General features: G+C 48.4%; 1 protein-coding gene across 6 annotated transcripts in view; it reads right to left on the minus strand.

Annotated features, from left to right (window-relative positions):
* Positions 1-19,101, minus strand: part of COL27A1 (collagen type XXVII alpha 1 chain) — a 141,602-nt gene that overhangs the window by 32,549 nt on the left and 89,952 nt on the right. For all 6 annotated transcript variants that reach the window (XM_077787809.1, XM_077787810.1, XM_077787811.1 and 3 more), the window contains 10 exons: positions 16,572-16,625; positions 9,207-9,260; positions 8,804-8,848; positions 8,642-8,686; positions 8,375-8,428; positions 7,608-7,661; positions 5,355-5,408; positions 3,751-3,804; positions 3,028-3,081; positions 1,051-1,158 (listed from right to left, as the gene is read on the minus strand). In XM_077787809.1, the coding sequence (XP_077643935.1) occupies positions 1,051-1,158; positions 3,028-3,081; positions 3,751-3,804; positions 5,355-5,408; positions 7,608-7,661; positions 8,375-8,428; positions 8,642-8,686; positions 8,804-8,848; positions 9,207-9,260; positions 16,572-16,625 (576 nt within the window). The remainder of the gene's footprint in view (positions 1-1,050; positions 1,159-3,027; positions 3,082-3,750; positions 3,805-5,354; positions 5,409-7,607; positions 7,662-8,374; positions 8,429-8,641; positions 8,687-8,803; positions 8,849-9,206; positions 9,261-16,571; positions 16,626-19,101) is intronic.

Here is a 19,101-nt window from a genome sequence, read left to right on the forward strand (position 1 = left end):
AACCTCAGCCCAAAAATAACATAAATCCATCTATTTTGCTGCTTCCATCCCCTCACACCCTTCTCCCTGCCCTCCTTTTAGCCAGCCACAACACCATCAAGAGGAAAATAAACGTTTCACCATGGAGCATCCACCCAGGGCTCGGCAGTACCTGCTGGCCCTGCTGCTTCACACCCAGCCCAGGCTGGGATTTCAGAGCTGCCTTTACACTTGAGCTTCTTGTTTCTTTTGCACAGATGTGTGGGGCTGGAGCTGGTGTGTTCCCCAGCTGCATAAGGGGTAAGACACGTGCCACAGGGGAGCAGTGCATCCCACTGAGCTGGGCCACCCCTCTGCTGAATGAGCCTTGCAAAGCCCTCACTGCTGGTAACTCTGATCCAAGACAACAATCACAATGAATAAACCATGTCAGCAACCTGATAAACTCCACATTTCAAGCATAAAGGCCTGACTTGCAGAGCAGCCCACTGGGGCACTGGGCAAAGCCTACTTCCACCTGACACTGCCCTGCTTCCTCTCATCTCAGAGCCAGAATCAAACTTTTTCTGTCTACAGCACCAAGATCAGCCCTCCATGAACCAGACATGCCCAGGATATTCACTGAGGATTCAGGAGTCATATCCTGCTGATTTCTTCTAGTTGTTTTCTATATTTAAGGGGGAAATCCTAGAAGGGAAGACCAGAAGCAAGCAAGTAACTATCAGAGAAGGCACAAGGTGGCCAATTCCAAGCTCCAGGCCCAAGCCAGCTGTGGCAACCAGGGAAAAATAACTTCCTCTCAATCTTCTGGGCCACCCCCTCTAACACCATGTGGTGTTACAGAGGTGTGGGAAGGAGGCACAAAGCCTCCGGTGAATCAGATTCACATTCTCAAGTGTGAATCCTAAAGACCAAACTCATCTCCTGGACATAGTTTTTCATGAAAACAACTCACTTTACCATAACGTTTAGGACAAGTTACATCTCAGGTGAGCTCCTGCCCTGAGCAGTGGCCTGAGTTCACAAACTCATCACTACAGGGAACCCCAAGGGCTGGTTTCACAGACTCACTCGGACACCTGGGATGCCGGGATATCCAGGAGATCCTTCCTTTCCCTTCAGTCCTTCACTGCCTTTTTCTCCTTTCTCTCCTTCCGGGCCTTGCTCTCCTTTGTCTCCCTGTGGAAGAGAGGAGAGTGGGAGGTTTTCATATCCACACAACACGTTGGTCACTGCACAAAGCTCTTGCAAGGGAAAACCCCACCACATAATTAGTATTTCAGGAGTCTGAGAGGAAGAGAGCCTGCAAGAAAAAGGATGAATGAGGATGAGTCATAATACACTTGACATTTAGAAAAAGGAGCAAACCCAGATTTCTTTTCTTCAGAATCTCTTGGCTGATGGAGAAAGAATTCCCCATTACACAGAGTAACCTGAACCCCTTTGCTTCTCCTGCAATAGGGCCTGAACCTCCTATGTGAATGAGGCAGTCTGACAAGATTTGAAAGTCTCCCTTGCCTCATCCAGAAGCCCTGAGCTTGGGATGCTGAAAGACTTTTAATAGGACGGGTTTGTCTGGAGCAGCTGCTCAGCTCCTGCTGCCAAACAGAAATCAGCCCAGGGCTCCAATAAACACTCTGTGAAACTGTGTCACTGTGCCCTGTAAAGGATCTAGCAGCCTGAGCAGTGGGTATCCTGTCAAATCACTGCCCTTACAATTACAGAATCACAGAATCAAAGAATCATTTGGGTTGGAAAAGATGTTTAAGAAGAATGAATCCAAACTTCAACCCAGCACTGACAAGCCCACCAGTAAACCATGTCCCCAAGTGCCACTTGTAGGGATAGTGACTCCACCACTTCCTGTTATAATGCCTGGCCACCCTTTCAGTGAAGAAATTTTTCCCAATACCCAATTAAAGCTCTCCATGTGAAACCTGTCATTGAAATTTATGAAAAAAATCTGACAGATAATACAATTTTAGTATTTGGCAAGATCAACTAACTGGAACGCAGATCAGAAATACAATAATAGAAGTGTAAGAAGTAAATTAATAGCTGTTTTTCTTTTATCAAAATAAATAAAATATTGAAAATATTTTGTATTATTCAGTACTACCACTCAAAATTACATGGAGAAAATGATAAAGGCCAGTTTTATACTGAGAGCAACATGTGGAGCCAAGCAGCCTTGAACTGAACCATTTTCTTCTTGCACCTGTGTTGGGAGAGCTCAACAAGCTCTCATCTGGTTAAAGAGCACAGACACATCTGCTTAAGTGTCCAGAGACACATTTGGGGTGGAAAGAGCTGGTTTGGTTCAAGAGCTCCTGGGCACAGCCAGCAGAGCAAGAGAATACAGAAGCCTTGATTGTCCTTAAGGAAGAGATTTTTGGTCCAACATTCAGAGATAAGCAGAAGTAGAGACACATGGCAAATAGTTTAACTAGAAAGAAGCAATAAAGTGCATTGTTGTGGGATGGGCTTCTCTTTCTTTCCATGGAACAAAATTGTTGGCCTGTTTGGAAAGGCTGGCTGTGCAGGGACAGGAATCAGAGCCCTGTTCCAAAGGCAAGGTAGCAAACTCACAGCAGTGAGAGACAGAGCAAACCCTGAGTGAGATCCTGGGGATCTGCCAAGGGAAGGGGATCTGGTTTCTTTACTCTCTAACATTGTTCTGGTCAGTGGTGCAGGGGAGAGTGATGGACAGTCCTTGATTTCCCTTGCCAGGCCCAGGAATTCCTGATTAGTTGGAAATTTGATCTGCAAAGACTCAAATAAAACAGACAAATTGTTGGAAACCAGATTTTGAAGAACTTGACCTTTTTGGAGATCTGATCAGATGCCAAAAACGTGGATAGAGGAGTGAAACAGGCGGGGTTTGTTATGTGTGCTTGCAGAAAAAAGCCCTTAGAGAATGCAGGGCAGAGGTCTATTCCACAGAGGACCTGATAATCCCTCCAGCCTCACCGTGGGTCTGGGAATCACAGGGACCTGAGTGCACAGAGATGTGTGTGAGAGCTGGAGCTCCATGGGAGTGAGGCTTACCTTGATCCCATCTGGCCCAAGCTGTCCAGTGTCCCCTTCCAGCCCAGATTCTCCCTGTGGACAGAAGCAGACCCCATAAGGCTGTGCCCAAATGTGTTTTTCCCTTAGCTTCCTGCAGCAGCCAGGTTGCAGTGATGGGAGCCCAGCCCTGCACTCTAACACATGGCCTATCTCATACCCTAATGCTGAACAAGCTCTTCCTGGAGCAAAAGCAGGAATTCAGCCTCTTGCTCCGTTCTGAGCCACAGTTTCCCCTCCACCACCCGCTGTGGCCTGTGGGAAGCTCTCCTTCCCTGTGGGAAAAAGAGCTCAGTCTGAATTCATTTAAGCTGGGCCTTCCTCATCCTGCTGCAACAACTGACCTCAGTCCTGGGAAGGGACACAGCCCCTGCCAGCCTCAATCCATGCATTCATCCCCCTGCCATGCCCGCACAGGGTGCCCAGTGTTTCCCTGCCTGGAGCTGCCTTCTGCCCGGGCGCTGCAGACAGGAGGGGTCTGTTCCCACCACGGCTCCCACACTGCCCCTTTCACACTCGGTGTCACGCTGAGGGCTCGGAGAGACCCGTGAGCTGAGGGGCTCTGTGGGGAAGGTGCTTCAGCACCCGCAGAGGGAACAGATGCAGAGAACAGGGTCAGCCTGCCCAGGCTGTGGGACAGCAAGGACAGAACCTCTGGGGAACTGAGGAGGCACAGAAGCCCCAGCAGAAGGTGGCCATACTCACTCTTTGTCCAACGAGACCTTGCTCTCCAGGGATTCCCAGCTGGCCAGGATCACCCTAAAAGGAAGGGAGCACACACAGGGAGACAAGCTGTTTACTGACAGTGAGGGAGCGTGAAGTTCTTCCCACTGCACTCCTAATTTTGCCCATTTCTTTCCTTCTTGCACACAAACACCTTCAGCTGAGTTTTCAAAGGGGGTTCAAAGGCCCAGCATAGGGGCAGCAGAGAAGGACACATCTCACAGGCTCTGCTGCAAAGATGGACAGGACAGGGGTCACAGAGGCTCTGAGCTGCCTGAAGCTGCAGATCCAGAAGGCTTTCTCTGGCATGGCTCTTCACAGACAAGCAGCAGGGTGGGTGCAATGTGGTGTGGTGGCAGACCAGACCGGAGTGAGGGACAAAAAAGTCCAACAGCTCTTTTAGACCCAGTTCCAGAAGAACTTGAATCTTTGATAGCTGTTAAATGAGTGAACAGAAGGAGCTGGCAAAAAAATGAACCTTGCCAATGGGGCACTGGGGGTAGGATGGCCATGGGGCATCTGCTCTGTCTCTCTCCCACTGGTGCCCATCCAAGCAATCTGCATGGAAGAGAGTTCAGGAATTGCAGAGCATTCAAGGGAAAAAGGTTTGAGATATCTATAAACCTCATCCCACAGCAAACTGCTCTGCACAGACCAGTCTTGGTCCAGCTCGTTCCAGCTTGGAGAAGGAGCAGGACAGGACTCTCACTTCACAACTTCCCAGGCCAGCAGGTCAAAGGGTGTCTGTGCAAATCATCATGTCCTGCTCCAAGGAGGGCCAGCCAGGAGCGCTGGAGCTGAAACACTCCTGCAGTATCAGGATGCCAAAGACACGGTAGCTCCAGTGAAGTGTCAGAAGATTTGCCAAGGAAAACATGGCAAAGGATGGGGTGGGGGTTGGGAGTGAAGAGCAGCACAGAGGAAATTGCATTTAATCCCCATGTAGAGTTTGTTCAAAAGCTCTGCTCACAAGAGCAAATGTTCAGACCAAGTGGGTTAGGATTAAATAAAACCCCCTCTGAGCTGCCCAGCATTGGGATTTTATTCAAACAAAGAAATGGCTTTTATGTGGACAAGAAGGTGTATTCATGGTCTGCAGCAGGGCACCCTTCCCCCTTAACCATCAGAGGAGTTCAGTCCGCAGAGAGCTGAGCCTTGGAAACTGTGGCAGGACCTTGTCTGAGGGTATTTTTAAGTCTGAGACCTTCCTAAGATTCTTCTGGTTTTGAATTAGAAGCTGCCTGGAACTCTGAGTCTCAAGGATTCCTCTCTCCATTGAGATTTTGGATCTGCAAAGAGTTGAGCTTCATTTGCAAGGCCCTTCACAGCTCTTGAGGCACAAGATCCCTGGGGTGGGGCTTCTCCCCAGCACTGACAGCCTCTCCCTCAGGATGGGGCTCAGGAATTTGTAGAAATGGCTAAAATTAACCCAGTTTTATGTTTTTTAAGCTTTATCTTTTATTGAATGCACTATCTGCTTTGGCTGCTGGAGGATAAACCTGCAATGTCACTCAGTCCTTCAGGAGCACAAGTTGCCATTTAGCACCCCAGTGTGACAGAGAAATTGCACTCAGGGTTTTTCTTACCTTCATGCCAGGTTCACCTGCAGGACCAGGTTGTCCCATTGAGCCTGGCGGTCCCTGGGAAAAAAAAAAAAACAAAACAAGATAATGAAAAAATCCATTGTAACAAAGCAGAAAGCAAGATCAAAGACATAACTCCTTTAGCAGAGCTCTCCTGGGACAGCCAAGCCCTGGTTGCAATGCAATTACCTCCCTGGAGCTGGCTCGGGGTCCACAGCATCAAAGAGGTTCCTCGTGCCTGGGTTCTGGGAGGGCTCTGTTCAGCTCTCACACCTCCCCTCTCCCCAGCCTCCTCTGCCAAGCACCTTTCTCTGCTCCCTCCAATCCCTCTGCTTTCTAAGGCTAGTAACCCCACCAGGGAGCAGCACTGGAACCAGCTGGGATGGAAGGGAAAAGGCTCAAAATGAGGCTTGGAAGCTCTTTGCAAAGGTCCAGCAGGCTGGGCTGGTACAGTGGGTAAAAGAAATGTTTGGCTCTGCTCTTGCTCTTGCTCCCTGCAGCCCCACATCTCCATTCCCACTGGTGTGAGCACATCCTCTGCACCAACAGGCTCCTTCTGATGAGGGGCTAGCTGCCCCACATCTTCCAGCTGAGCCTTTGCCCCCAGTTCCAAAGAGGCAGGGGCATGATTGTGCTGCCAGCTAAAGGGAGCTGAGGGCTGCAAGGTGACACTGAGCCCTCCATAATAAATTTTGGCCAGATTACCCTTGACATCCATCAGCCAGCTGCCCAGGGCCAGCAAATATCCAAAGGCCAATGCCTGGGCTCAGACCAGAAATCCACAGCCCAGGCTGGACTGGGTGAGGGAAAGTTTCTCACTCTCATGTGAGCACAGACTCTGGTAGAGGGGTTTGGCATCCCTGAAAGAGCCAAAAATGAGTGCTTGACCTGGGAAGAGATAGGAATATCTGACCCCCTGATAGTGGGCTCACAGTCATTCACTATCTTTAGTACCAAGATCTATTGGGAGCTTTCATCTTTGTACATTTGCTCCTACCTCTGAGAAGCGTGGGGAATGAAAGTCTGTAAGACAAGCCCAAAGATGGGACAGTAAAGCTTCTCTTTAAAGGATTTGAGTGGTTTATTTACTTATGATATTTGCATTCCAGACAACAATCTCCCTTCTCTTTACAGTTGGGAATAAAGGAAAAAAGAGCACATAGTCAAGGGAGCTACCCAGGGAATAAAGCCAGTTCCTGGCTTGCTGAAATGGATTCAAGCAGAGGAGGGAGCAGGGTGTGTGTTGGGTTTGTGAACAAACGGGCATGTCACGCAATGAGAAAATTCAAGCTCCAATGAAAGCAAAAATCCTGCTTTGGTTTCTCCAGAGGTGCCAGTGCAGAGAAAGGCTCCTGGAAGAGTTACAGATTTGAATGAAGGTCTGTACTTTCTTGGTTGGCAGCATCCAGAGTGGCTCAGTAGCAGATTTCCAGCTCCCCAGTGTGGTTTACCATGCTGAGAGCTCACTCCATCCAGTCCAGCAGCCATGAGAATGGAAACTTTCATGACTCACACACTTTGCATAGACTGCATTCAAAGCCACCTTCACGTCTGTGTTACAGCTCAGGACCTACAGAAAGGAGCTGTGCAAGGGGCACTGGCACATGTGATAGAAAGAGCCAAGACTATATTATTTTAAGGAGAGTGAAATAAAGCCAAAAGTGCAGGGGAGTTGGGGGAAACCATGGAGGCATCCCCTGCACTCCATTGGGGCAGTGTTTGGCAGCTGCTGGTTGGTTTTGGTGTGTTTGTGTCGCTGCTTCATGGCAACCACAGCCCATCAGCACTGTCAGCAGCAAAGGCGTCTCTGAGCTTCCTGCACTGGCTGTCTTGGCCTCTGCTGGGGCTGTCTTGGCCATCTGAGTGGGCTGGCAAACCTGTGTGTGTCAGCAACAGCACCAGGGAGAGGCAAAGACTGGCACTCAGTCTGAATTGTGCTTGTATTGGCTCCCTGACTCTGCACCTTGGTGCAAAAAGTTGGTCCCTGCCATGGTCACCTTTGAAATGTATCTTCTGTTGAGAAGATGGGTCTGCATTTCCACCAGCTGGGTGTCTGTGGCCTGTGATGAAAAGGGTGCTCAAATTTCTGATTTTCACTGTTTGTTTTGGAAGCTGACTGTCAGACTTAAGGGAAATCCTTCCTGCTTATTCCACACTGCAAGGTGTGGAGGGATGCTCCCCTGCACGTTTACTCCTCCCTCAGTCCTGCACTCCTGATGGAAGGGGAAAACAAACAGCAACAAAGGTCAGACCTACCTTAAGCCCCATTTCTCCCAAAGGCCCGGGTGGCCCCTGTGGTCCTTGGGGACCCTGCAAAATAGAGACACAAGACACTTTTCACACAACTGTTTTAATTTCTGAAGGGCCATCACTTCCATGGTCTGTAAGATGACTCCAGTTCTCCCACATCTCAGAGGAGTTCTCACTGTGCAAGATTTGGCTAGTGGGATGGAGAGGCCAGCACTGGGTGTGCTGAAGCACCTTAACAGAGCAAAGAGCTCAGAAGACCCTTCATCTTCCTGGCTCTCATCTGAAACAACTGCAGTGGCTAATCTGAAAGTGTCTGGCTTACTCCCTCCCTTCACAGTCCAGCACTGCTGGCCCTCCTTGAGGTCTCTTTCCCCAGTGACTCCCCCAGAGCTGTGGGCTCAGTTCTGACACCATCAGCCTCCCTCCTGCTCCTGCTTCCACTCCACCTACACTCAACTCCTCCTGTTACATCTGACCCCGTCCCAGACCCAACCTTGCCCTTCTTTCCTACCTTCCCTTCCAAAAACCACCCCAGGCTGTATCCTACACTCTCCCTGGTAGATCCATGGCTCCCTTTTGCTTTCCAGGGCTCTGACCTTGTCTTTCCTTATGGCTCCTAGGACTCTAGCCAAGTCTTTCACATCTCTGACCACGCTGGAATTGGCAAGGACAGAGAAGCTGGGAAAGGGATAAGTGGTGGGGAAGAGACAGACAAAGAAATGAAGTGTCTGTGTGCAAGGAAAGATAGATGGAGAGAGTGGTAAGACACTTGCCGGGTCGCCTGGAGCCCCTTTTGCTCCTGGAGGTCCAGAAGGTCCTTGGATACCCTAGAAAAATTAAAAACACCAGGGTCAGCTCCAATCCAGCAGCAATCCTTCATGTCTCCTGGCAGAAATGTGCATCTCAAAAGTGCTCCAGTGACAGGAGGGGAGAGGTGGCCCTGCAAGTGTGAGATAGGGTCCAGATTCTTCCTCCTGGGTCAGGACTCAAAACTTAAGGACTTCAGGTTATGAAAGGAAGTAGAAGGGATGTACACTTACTGGGAAGCCACGTGCTCCAGTCGCCCCAGTCTCCCCCATCTTGCCCTGTGAACACACAGTTACAGCAATTATCAGCTGGGGATGTGCTGACACACCTGTGGTGCTCTGAGGACATGTGGGTGTCCCCAGGGCTGGCAGCTCTGGCTCTTGCAGGGGACATACCTGCAGCCCATCTGGGCCCACCCTGCCTGGCTCCCCTGGTCGGCCCTGCAAAACAAAAAGACAAAGACGCATCCAGCAGGAGCACAAGTTGTGGTGATGCTCTTCTGCCCCAGCCCATCTGCTCTTACATTTTTGTGCATCAAATTTCCCTTCCAGTTCCCTGTAGCTTTTGAGAGGCCAAATGTCTGGGATTGTGCCCCAAGGAACACCCCAACCAGCTGGGAGTGTGGGCAAGGGCCCTCATACTGATGCTGGATAGATTTTACTCTGGTTGCAAGACAGACTCATCCCTGCTGGTTGATCCTCATGGAGCAATTGAACATCCCTGTTCCTGTGGGAGGATGTGACCTTGATCCTTCCCAGAGCATTTCACAGCACAGCTGAGAGCAGCCTTGGCACTCACCTTGGCACCTCGCGCCCCTGGCTCGCCTACGGGTCCATCAGGCCCTCTGGCACCCTAGAAGGAGGCAAAAGAGAGGCAGAAATAAGAACTCAGAGGATATGGCTCACTGGAAAATCCAGCTGTCACTTTAGCCTTGGCCACCAGGACAGCCCATGAGATCAATCCTGGCTTAGCCAACTTATACCTGCTTGGGTTGAGCACAGCAGCTCAGAGCCCAGGACTAAAAAGATTCTTTCTGTGTTTTGTTGCTTCATTTCTCACCGTTACCAGCACACAGCACTTTTTATTCCTGTTAAACCAGCTACCAACCACTAACCCAAGCCAGGGGAGAAAAGCAGGCCAGGAATAAGCCTTATTTTCAGACAATGGTTACATGACTACAGTTTTGCAATGCACAGAAAAACTTGCAGTTCCAGCCTTATTGACAGCACTTTTCCTACCTAGAAACCTTGCTTTTCCAACACCTTTGACCTTAACCCTTGCCATGCCACACTGTCACATGGTCACAGTGGTGGTATAGAGGTGCACAACCCCCACTGTACAGTACCTTCACATTGTCTTGGGCCCCAAATTCCTCCCAAAGAGAAAAGGGCATTTGCTGGCAGCTGAACTCCAAGCCCTCAGCTACAGCTGAGTGATATTTAAAGATCTGGCTGCTGTTAAGGAATAGGCAGATGCTTGTGCATTTGGAGGTGGGGAGGGTCTGGTGCCATGCCTGGCATCTGCTCCTGGGTGTGTGAGTGTGAGGTGGGCACAGGGGCCTTGGGAGGTGTGTGGGACACACAGCCTGCTACAAATGAGCTGGTGTGAGTAGCTAAAAATAGTTAATGGTACACCTGGGGCATCACTGAGCAAGGGGCAACCATGTTCTTTTAGAGGATTCCAAGTGAGGAGAGCCCTGGGAAGAGTGTAAGGATATGATCAGAGAATCACAGAAAAAATGGTTTGGGTTGAAAGAGACTTTAAAGACCTTCCATCTTTCAAGGGAAGCTGAACACACAACCTTCTGCACCATGTGACCCCCAGAGACCACTGTGTCACACGGAGAGAGAATAAAGAGTCATAGTGAAGGAAAAGGGTTAAAAAAGGGCATATGAAAAGACTCTATTAACAGACATCATGTTTGTAATCAGTTCATGAGCTCAGTTAGGACTCTTAGGCACTACTGCAATATAAATAATAAATAAAAACACAGAGCGGTGCTAGAACGTAGTGGGAAGAGGAATTCTGAGAGCTGGCCAATGCAGAAAGGGAAAACAGGAGCCAATGTGCTTAATCGGGATGCAAGGCCAGTGCCAAAAGTAATAACAGGGCTAGGGAGCCAGTGTGTTAGAAAAGCAACTCCAGGATGACAGGCAAAGAGAGAGACTCACAAAGAAAAGCAGTGTACAGCAGAAATGTATAGGAACCCCAGCCAAATTATTACAGCAGACAAACATTGTCAATATAAAATAATGCAAAAACTCCTACTGAGCTTGGCAAAGCCCTGTGCTGCTCAGAGGAGCAGAGACTGAATAACCAAGAGCCTGTATTGCACTGCCAGTATGGCACAGCTCTGAAGAATGCTCAGCCTGGCCTCCAGGACAGACAGACAGACAGACAGAGGGGCTGTGCCCCAGATGGGATCCCCACAACCAAAGGGGGGTTTCACAGCTGGGGCTGTGCTGCACAAATGTCTCAGCACCTCTCACCAGCCCAAGACCCCAAGTGCTGTGGCTCATGCTGGCCCCTAGATCAGAGAGCAGTAATGACCAGAGTTTCATGAATCCATGTCCCTATAAACCTCAAAGCACAATGACAAAGACCAGAAGGTTGCTTAAAAGCAGGGCTACTGACAGCTGGAGTCAGACAGCCCTGTGTTACTTGGGGTGGGGGAAGAGCAGGGCCTGGAGGCACCTTGGAGGCTGCCTGGGGTGACTGGGACACCCAGAAAATACCCAGAACTGCCCTGGGAAGGGAGGTGTCAGCATGGCTATGATGTTGGCACTCTGGGAAAGCATCCTCAACAACCAAACCATCCTCCCTGGAAAACAAACTGTTCCCCTTTTCTTTGAGCAGTCACTTGGATATTCTGTACAATTACATCTTTACTGTCTGAGATGATGTGGTGACCTGCTAGTGAAGCAGGGGAAGGATGTGCAGAGGGCAAGGATTCCTTAGCTTAGGCTCAAAGAAGGAACAGGGATCAGAAGCAAGAGGGACATGGAAGTTACAGTGATGATCTGGGTTAGAGTTGGGAAGGAAACTGGAATGAGTCTGGCCTCTCCAGACCCACCTTCTGTAGCCTGTCCTGCCCTGTCCAGCTCCTTTGCCAGTGCAGGGGCTGCTCTGAGCCACGTGGAGGCTGTTTGGTGCCCTTCAGTGATGCCTGTGGCTCTCATCAGGGCTGGCTGGCTGACTGGGGAAGTGTTTACAGCATCCTCATCTCTTCCAGCAGAGCCCTGTCACCCTCATGGCAGGATCTGCCAGGGCAGTCTCACTTCACAGGAGTCACCTGCCTGATCCCATCACAGCACATCTCATTGGCATCTGACCTGAAGAAGGAGACAGTGACTCTATTCTCAAATGCATGTGGCAAGCTTCATCTTCTTCAGCCTCCTGGGCTGAAACCTGGCATAAAGGCTTCCCCTAATCCACCCTGACAGGAAAACCTACATTTAGTCAATTAGTTAAATTTTTAAATCTCTCTTTTACTGACAACGCTGATTAGAGATGAGTGAGTGAGGACCTGGCAGCTCTCCAGGGAGCATCTCAAAGCCAAGAGCCTCAAGGCTCCTCAAAGGACCTCAAGGTGCCTTCCCCCTGCAGACCTGGCAGCTTGGCCTTGCAAGCAGGGCTGAGCACAGCCCCTGGGCTCCCCTTGGACCCTCAGTGAGGCCAGGACAGCATTTCCTGTGCTGAGCAACACCAAGCAGCACTGTCAGAAACCCCAGAATAAACAAGGGCTTACCACAAAGGCAGGGGAACCCAGCTCCAGGCTTTGCCAGTCCAGGTGAGGCAATAGGGATATCCTGCTGCTAAAGCAGACATGCTCCTGCAGAACTATGTACTGCAGGTGTTTCTGCAAAGCAGTGCTGTTAAACACCTACTCAGAGCTCAGACAGACACAGTGACCAGCCTCTGAACAGCAGCATGAAGGAGCAGTCAGTAGCTCCTTTCCAAAAAGCCAAAGCTCCTTCCTTACCCAGTTATCCAAATATTGATATTTTGCTATCACAGCCTGGCTGAACAAAAAAGCAAGCAGATGCCTTGAGCAAAGCCAAAGGGAGACATCTCTGGCCATAAATCTGGAACGAGCTTTTTCTCAAACACTTCTGAGGCTTTCTCAGTCAACTAGAAAGATCCTTGGAAGCAGAACAATACCCTCCACTTCTCCATGAACAACATGGTTTGGAAAGGCAAATATTTTCAGGCTTTACAATCCCTGGCATTTATAAATTCCTGCAGTTGGTGATGCTGGAAATCATTGGGTCCATGTGGCAGAGGCAGCAATTCCTTCCCTCTGGCATGGAGCAGCAAAGGGCCTGGATGCAGGTGTGCTCCCCTTATCTTGGATTTGCAGGCTTCACCTGGGCAGCAGCTGATGCAGGAGCTGGATGAATGAATGGCATAGTGGAAAAGAGAAATGTGCTTTGGGAATTGAAAATCTCCTCTGTATCACCTGAGCCAGAACCCAGCAGTGAGAGGATAAAATTCTAGAAATATTGTCAGGCACCTTGGCCAGGAGAATAGGGCAAGGTAAGGCACTTTACAGCAGGATTTCAGGTGCAGCTTTAAAATGTGAGTTACAAAATCATGGCTCTGGTTGATATTCAGCTTTTCACAGAGACTCCCAGTCTTTTTGAAGATATCATCCTTAGGAGATCACACGTTTTCCTGCTGTGAGGAGCTGATTAGCAGAAATGTGCTTTAGGATTTAAGTGACATAGGGTGAGGGGCTTGCTGGACCAACTGCCTCCAAATTTAAACCTTGATTTGGTTAAATAATTAGGTTTAAGCATGTACATATCTGTCACTAGCTGGATGTTAAGCACATATCCAAGTACTACACTGAGTGCAGATGAAGGGAAATGAGCCTGGACTCACATATCCAAGTTTCTTCTCCTTAGGGAAGACTAGAAAGGAAATAACATTTGAGGAAAATTGTTTCGTATCAGTTTGGTGGAATAAACAAAGACTTGTGAAGGGACAATAGCTCTGTCATGACTAAAAAGAAGGTTAGAATTTTTAAAAAGCTTTTCTTTTTAAAACATACATATCTTGTCACTATAAAAGCTATCACAACATAAATGCAGACCCCAAAAAGTCTCCATTGTTCTTTACAATCAAAACCATATTTGCTATTTACGTTTCCTTCAAAAGCAGAATAACTTTAATGAAGCATCCACAAACAGAGCTCATGGAGTCCACAAACATCTGGCAGGGGCTGCATTCATGTTTCCACTCTGAATTGAATTACATCCCTTCTGTAAGCTAGGATAGACAGAGGGTAATGTCTGAAATTACAGCTGGGGGATCATTTCCCTATCCTGAGTAAAGCAAGAGCTGGAATCACAGGAGCAAGTAAGCAAACATAGGATACTGTGTGCCTGGAATATCTTCTGAGAGTATGAATAGAAGGAAAATGTGAATGAGAGAGATTTGAACCAGAAATCCTCCAGGCAGGAGATCTGCTGGTTCTTACAATACTGACTTCCCTCCATCATATCCACTGAAATCTGTAGAATTTCACTGCAAAGCCCAGGTTTGTCCTTCCTCCTGGGATCTCAGAAAGTGCAGCTCTCTGCCTCACAAATTCTGCACGGATGAAATCACTGCAGTGCTCAAACAACACCAGATCTCCACTACAGCACAGCCCAGCAATGGGAGCTGAGAGCAGGAGCATCTGCAGCAGACCCAGAGGGTCAGTCCTTGCAGGTAGAGCTTGAGGCAGAGTTTTACCCATTACTGATGTCCTTAGGGCAAAACCAATTCCTTAATGCTCCCTTTTCCCCAGGGACTGCCTCCTTCCTGCCTCAATGCTCTGCACATCCTCAGGTGACCTCTTGCAGGCACTGCAGCCTGTCAGGACACAGCCACTGCTGCATTCCTGGTTTGCAGGGCTGGCATGCACCCCTGCTGCATTCCTGGTTTGCAGGGCAGGGATGCACTTTGAAGTCTGGCTCTCTCTGTGGAGGCATGTCCAGAGGGAGTGACTGGCACAGGACCTGCTGGACTGAACATCTGGAGAGGAAATGCAAAGCCAGGCCATGAAGATGAAGGTCTCTCCTGTGTGATATGTCATTCTGAAGATGGACAGTGCTGGTGGCAGCTGATGTTCCACAGGATTTCTCTGGAGGGTTTGTCACCCTCTCTCTGGATCCAGCTACAGCCAAGGGCAAATCCCTGATGTCCCAGGCAACTCCTTTTTTGGGAGCTGAATCCAGCTCTCCTTATGGACGGAGGCCTTGAGGCCAGTAGGGATGTAAGAAGCTGAAGAAGGTTTATGTGAGGAAATCTTGGACAGCCCAAGAGCCAGGCACTTCAGCTGCCTGTGTGCTCCTGCTGAAAGGAGGAGCTCAGTGGCAGGGATGGGGAAGGATCCCTGGCTGGCAGGAGGCAGTTCCAGGACTCCTTCTCTGTCACTGCAAACATTAAAGGCACTGGCAAAAGCACTTGATCCCCTGAGAGGCTCCACCTCTCCAAGAGCCCTCACACTCGCAGTCTGGATCCATTAGAAGGTGTTTCCTCTTCAGCCCTGTGCTGCAGTTTTACCTTGGGATGTTTTCCATCATCCATTCAGAGCTGCCATGAAGGAGCACCTCCAGTTTCTCATCCAGCGTGATCATGTATGTCCCAGACAGCCCAGCTAACCCCTGCTGGGCAGCACAGAGGAACCACAGTCCCCAGGAGCCCCTTTGCAAGTGGACCTGGGAGTGAACTCCATGGGCCTTTCCACCAAGGAGCACAGAGGAATGGGAGCTTTTTCCGAGTCACAAGTTAAAACATGAACCCTGATAAACATCTGCCAGACTTGGATGTTACTGGCATCCTTCTAGATGTGATTTTAAAGTTTAGAGCAGTTCCAGGGTACATAACTCCGTGGTTATAAAGCTTCCTAGTTGGTTATTCTATTTTCTTTTGCTATTTGAAGCAAGCATTCACTCTGGCATAGGGAAACACAAAATTGTTGGCTGTCCTGAATCCCCCAAGCAGAAGTTGCAGGAGAAGCAGAGAGTGGGAGTAGGTAAAATGTATAGTTTACTCCAGTGTATGTCTTTGAAAATGAAACATGGAAACAGATTATGGAGGGAGAAATGCAAAATATGTTGTTGTTGGGACCTTCAGCAGAACTCATGCGTGCTCGCTATTAATACTTTGTAAAGCAGCTGGACAAGGAAAAACAATCCAAAGCAGGGATGCTCCTGCAGTAAATATCCTGCTGGAGAAGAAAGACTGAAGAGCTCAGTGGGACAGGGGCTCGATGTCATAGGCAGGAAAACAAGCAGCTTTGGCAGGTCTGGAGGTCATTGTCCTGTCAGCTGTCACCCAAACAGAGCGGGGAGAGCCACACAAGAGCTGGCTCTGAGTGCCTGTGAGCTCTTTTCTGAGGGCAAGGTGAACTCACAGCACTGTCAGTGGTGCCAGGCAGGGGCACCCAGCACGAGGCTGGGGCTGCTCTCTCCAGGCAGGGTGAGCAGTCACCTGTGCTCATGGGGTGGTACTGTTGAGGTATGTACACATCAAATCAGGGCTGGAAAAGTCCTTAGAAAGGCACAGGGCATGTTTATAATTTGATCTACTGGCCATGCAAAGCACACCTTCCTCACATGCCTGTGGAGCGCTGCTGGGAGGTGTCAGTCCTGTGGGACTGGAGGGGAGCAGGTGGGTAGAACAGCCCACCTCTATTTCTGTCAGCCCTGTCTCTTAATTCTATGTCATGACATATCATTTCCTCCTTCATCTGTCTCTGATTATATCACAACACTTCATATCTCAGCTACTTTTTCTCCCACAGCAACAAAGGCACCTTTTCTGGTTTTCTACCTGCACCCTTTCCCACAGTTTCAGACAGCTAAATCTTCATCATCCTCACCAGAAGCATTCATAAACTGTGTTTTGACATGGCAGGTAGTTGGAAAAGACAGGCTGGACCATTTCCATGATAACCTCTATGTGGGCACGCCTCTGCCCTTGCACATCCTTTGCATTCACTTCCCTGGTAAGATTTGTTCCAAGGACCATACAGCCTTTGTGTGCAGCAGAAACGTGTCTGTGGAGGTGCTGCCCAGCTTCTGCTCATTTTCACACCCCAGACCAAACCAGCAGATTATTTTTCCCACGCCTGGAAGAGGAGAGGGATGGAAGCTCATGGACAGTGCTTACCCTGCGGCCTTTCGTGCCTCGGATCCCTGGAGCACCACGGGCTCCTGCTGGACCCTGCAAGGGAAAAAGGACACAAAATGAGGAAGGCAGCAGCTTTGGTAACACCCTACATTCCTATGTGATCTGCAGGGGCCTCAGATGCAGACCCTTGACTAGCAGATTGGTTCATTAAACACTTGCTAAAAACATTGCCAGTTTTACTTGTCTAGAAATTGCCTTTTTTTTTTTTTTTTTTTTTTTTTTTTCTAAGTCATGGATTGTCTTTGGATTGTGAACATTTAGGCCAAAGATCCTGGCTGAGGTTTGCATGCTTAATGACCTGCAGGCTGTTATCTGTGTCAGTGGTGTGATGTGAAGAGAAGTTGAACATCCAGAATCCTCTCTGAATCTATTAAAAGCAGCTGTTTCTCAGCATCTGTTCAAAAATAATAATAACCAGAATCTGGTTTTTAGATGTCCAAATACAAAATCAGACACCTCATCTTTGGTATCCAAGTTTGATCTTTTCAGCCAAATACTGACTTTCATCTTTAAGTAACTGTTGCCCTGTTAATGCTGCATAAATATTGATACTGGCAGATAGATACTAATTTAATGTGGACTGTTGGTGATGTGGATGATCCTGTTCTTCTTACAATTACAGAAGGATTTCAGGTCTTCTTTTAATCTGGATTTGTACACACATCATTCATTAATGTGCATAGAGAAAATGTAGAAAGCCAGTTTTTTTTTCCCTGATGGAATATTTATCAGAGTAACAAAAAATAAAGGATATATTTAATTAATAGTCCTTAGTTCTCTATCACAGCTTTTAAACCTGATATTTAAAGTTAGTGCCTTTCTGCTGTCAGAAAGAAAACCTCAAAATGACACATTCACTCCTTGCTCTCTCAAATATTCCACATCATATTTGGCTGTTTACATGTTAATAGCTTTTACCAACTGTCAGCCCTGCAAATTCCACCACAGATCAGAACAGAATTGGACAGTGATCTTCCTGCTGCTCCTGTAACTGCCATTTATGAAGATTTTGCTTTTGTGCATGGCATGTAAGTTCAGGATACACATGCTGAGCTGTTCTCACTCAGTATGGAAAAGTCAGCTGACTGTAGCTGTATTTTTGATCACAGTACCTCTCAGCTTTGGTAGTGAGGGCAGTGGTGACTGGTACAGGCAGTGAATGTGTCAGATTCTTGTTTTATAGAGACTTTTATGATAACCATGTACTGAAATTAAATCCTTAGTTGGGATTTGGACTCTCATCTGGAAGTCTCGGCCTATCCTAAACAGCTTATGAAAGTATAAGGACATTATAATGGCAAATGTTGAGGGAATAGCTAGATACCCTGCTGGAATTCCAATGAACTGTTTAGGAGAAGATAAGTGACCTTTAATATTCCTACAGGTACACATTATTTCCAAAACTGTATTGAAACAGAAAAGATGCACCATAATGGTGAGTAAGAAGAAGAAAGAGGAATTCACAATCCTCAGGAAGCTGAAACCAAAGGCAAAGTTTCCTACCATTGACTTTGCTTCCTATTTCCAATCATCCTTTGTTGAATTAATCAGCCATCACTTCTAAGGCTCATTCAAAGATTTTAACAGTTTGGGACAAACAACAACTGCATGCCTCAGGTCTGGCTTGAAAAGCAAATAAGGAATGTTTGGTGGAAAAACAGCTGGAGTTAATGAGTGGGGATTTGATATTAGGAGATTATTTGATTTACTGGCTCTGTGGGGAAGTTTGGCTTATTGAATTATGACTTTTTAAAATGCAGTTGTGGAGCAAACATTTTGCTTGGATGAACTTACTTCCCTGCAGGAGAAGAGGGAACTGAAGGAAACAGAAGGACCTGGGGATAGTCTCAGCTCCCAGAGCTTTGCTGAGAGGTTTTGGTATCTCCACTTGGATCTGATGCCTGAGCTCTTTCTATTGCTATGCCCCAGTGAAGACAGACAAAATTTGGCTTCACTTGAAGGTACATTTAGTGGTGCATGGGATGGTGCTCAGGGATGGAGCTCCACAGGGCAGAAACTGCCTCAGCCACGAGGCCTGGAGCAGGAGGAGCCCAGTGCTCCAGCTGTCCCCAAGTCATGTGGCAGCTAACATGAAGGGAAGCTGTTAAAAATGAGACATCTACAGATATGTAGCTGCCTCTTAGGCTTCTGTCAACAGCAAGTGCTGCCATGAGGGGCCACAGAGCAGCTCAGCACTGGGGGTGTGGGTGGCATTGTGCTGCTTTTATTGTAAGGATGGGGCTGGTGCCACATTGCTGCTCTCCAGGCAGAGATGGGTCACCCTGAGGTGCTGCTTGACCTCAGATTTTCTCTCTTCCTCACCTCCACTCAGTTGCTACTGCACAGTCCGTGCCCAGGCAGCAGCTGCCTGCAGCCAGTGCACCCAGAGCATCCTCGAGCTCCTGGCAGTGGCAGAGTTGACCCTGACCCTGTGGAGGCCACACCTTTGGCACTTCTCAGGCATTTCACTGTTGTGATCTTCCTCCCAGTTACCAGCACTGTGGGAATT

The sequence above is a fragment of the Lonchura striata genome, chromosome 22 (assembly GCF_046129695.1).
Source record: "Lonchura striata isolate bLonStr1 chromosome 22, bLonStr1.mat, whole genome shotgun sequence".
Lineage (NCBI taxonomy): Eukaryota > Metazoa > Chordata > Aves > Passeriformes > Estrildidae > Lonchura > Lonchura striata.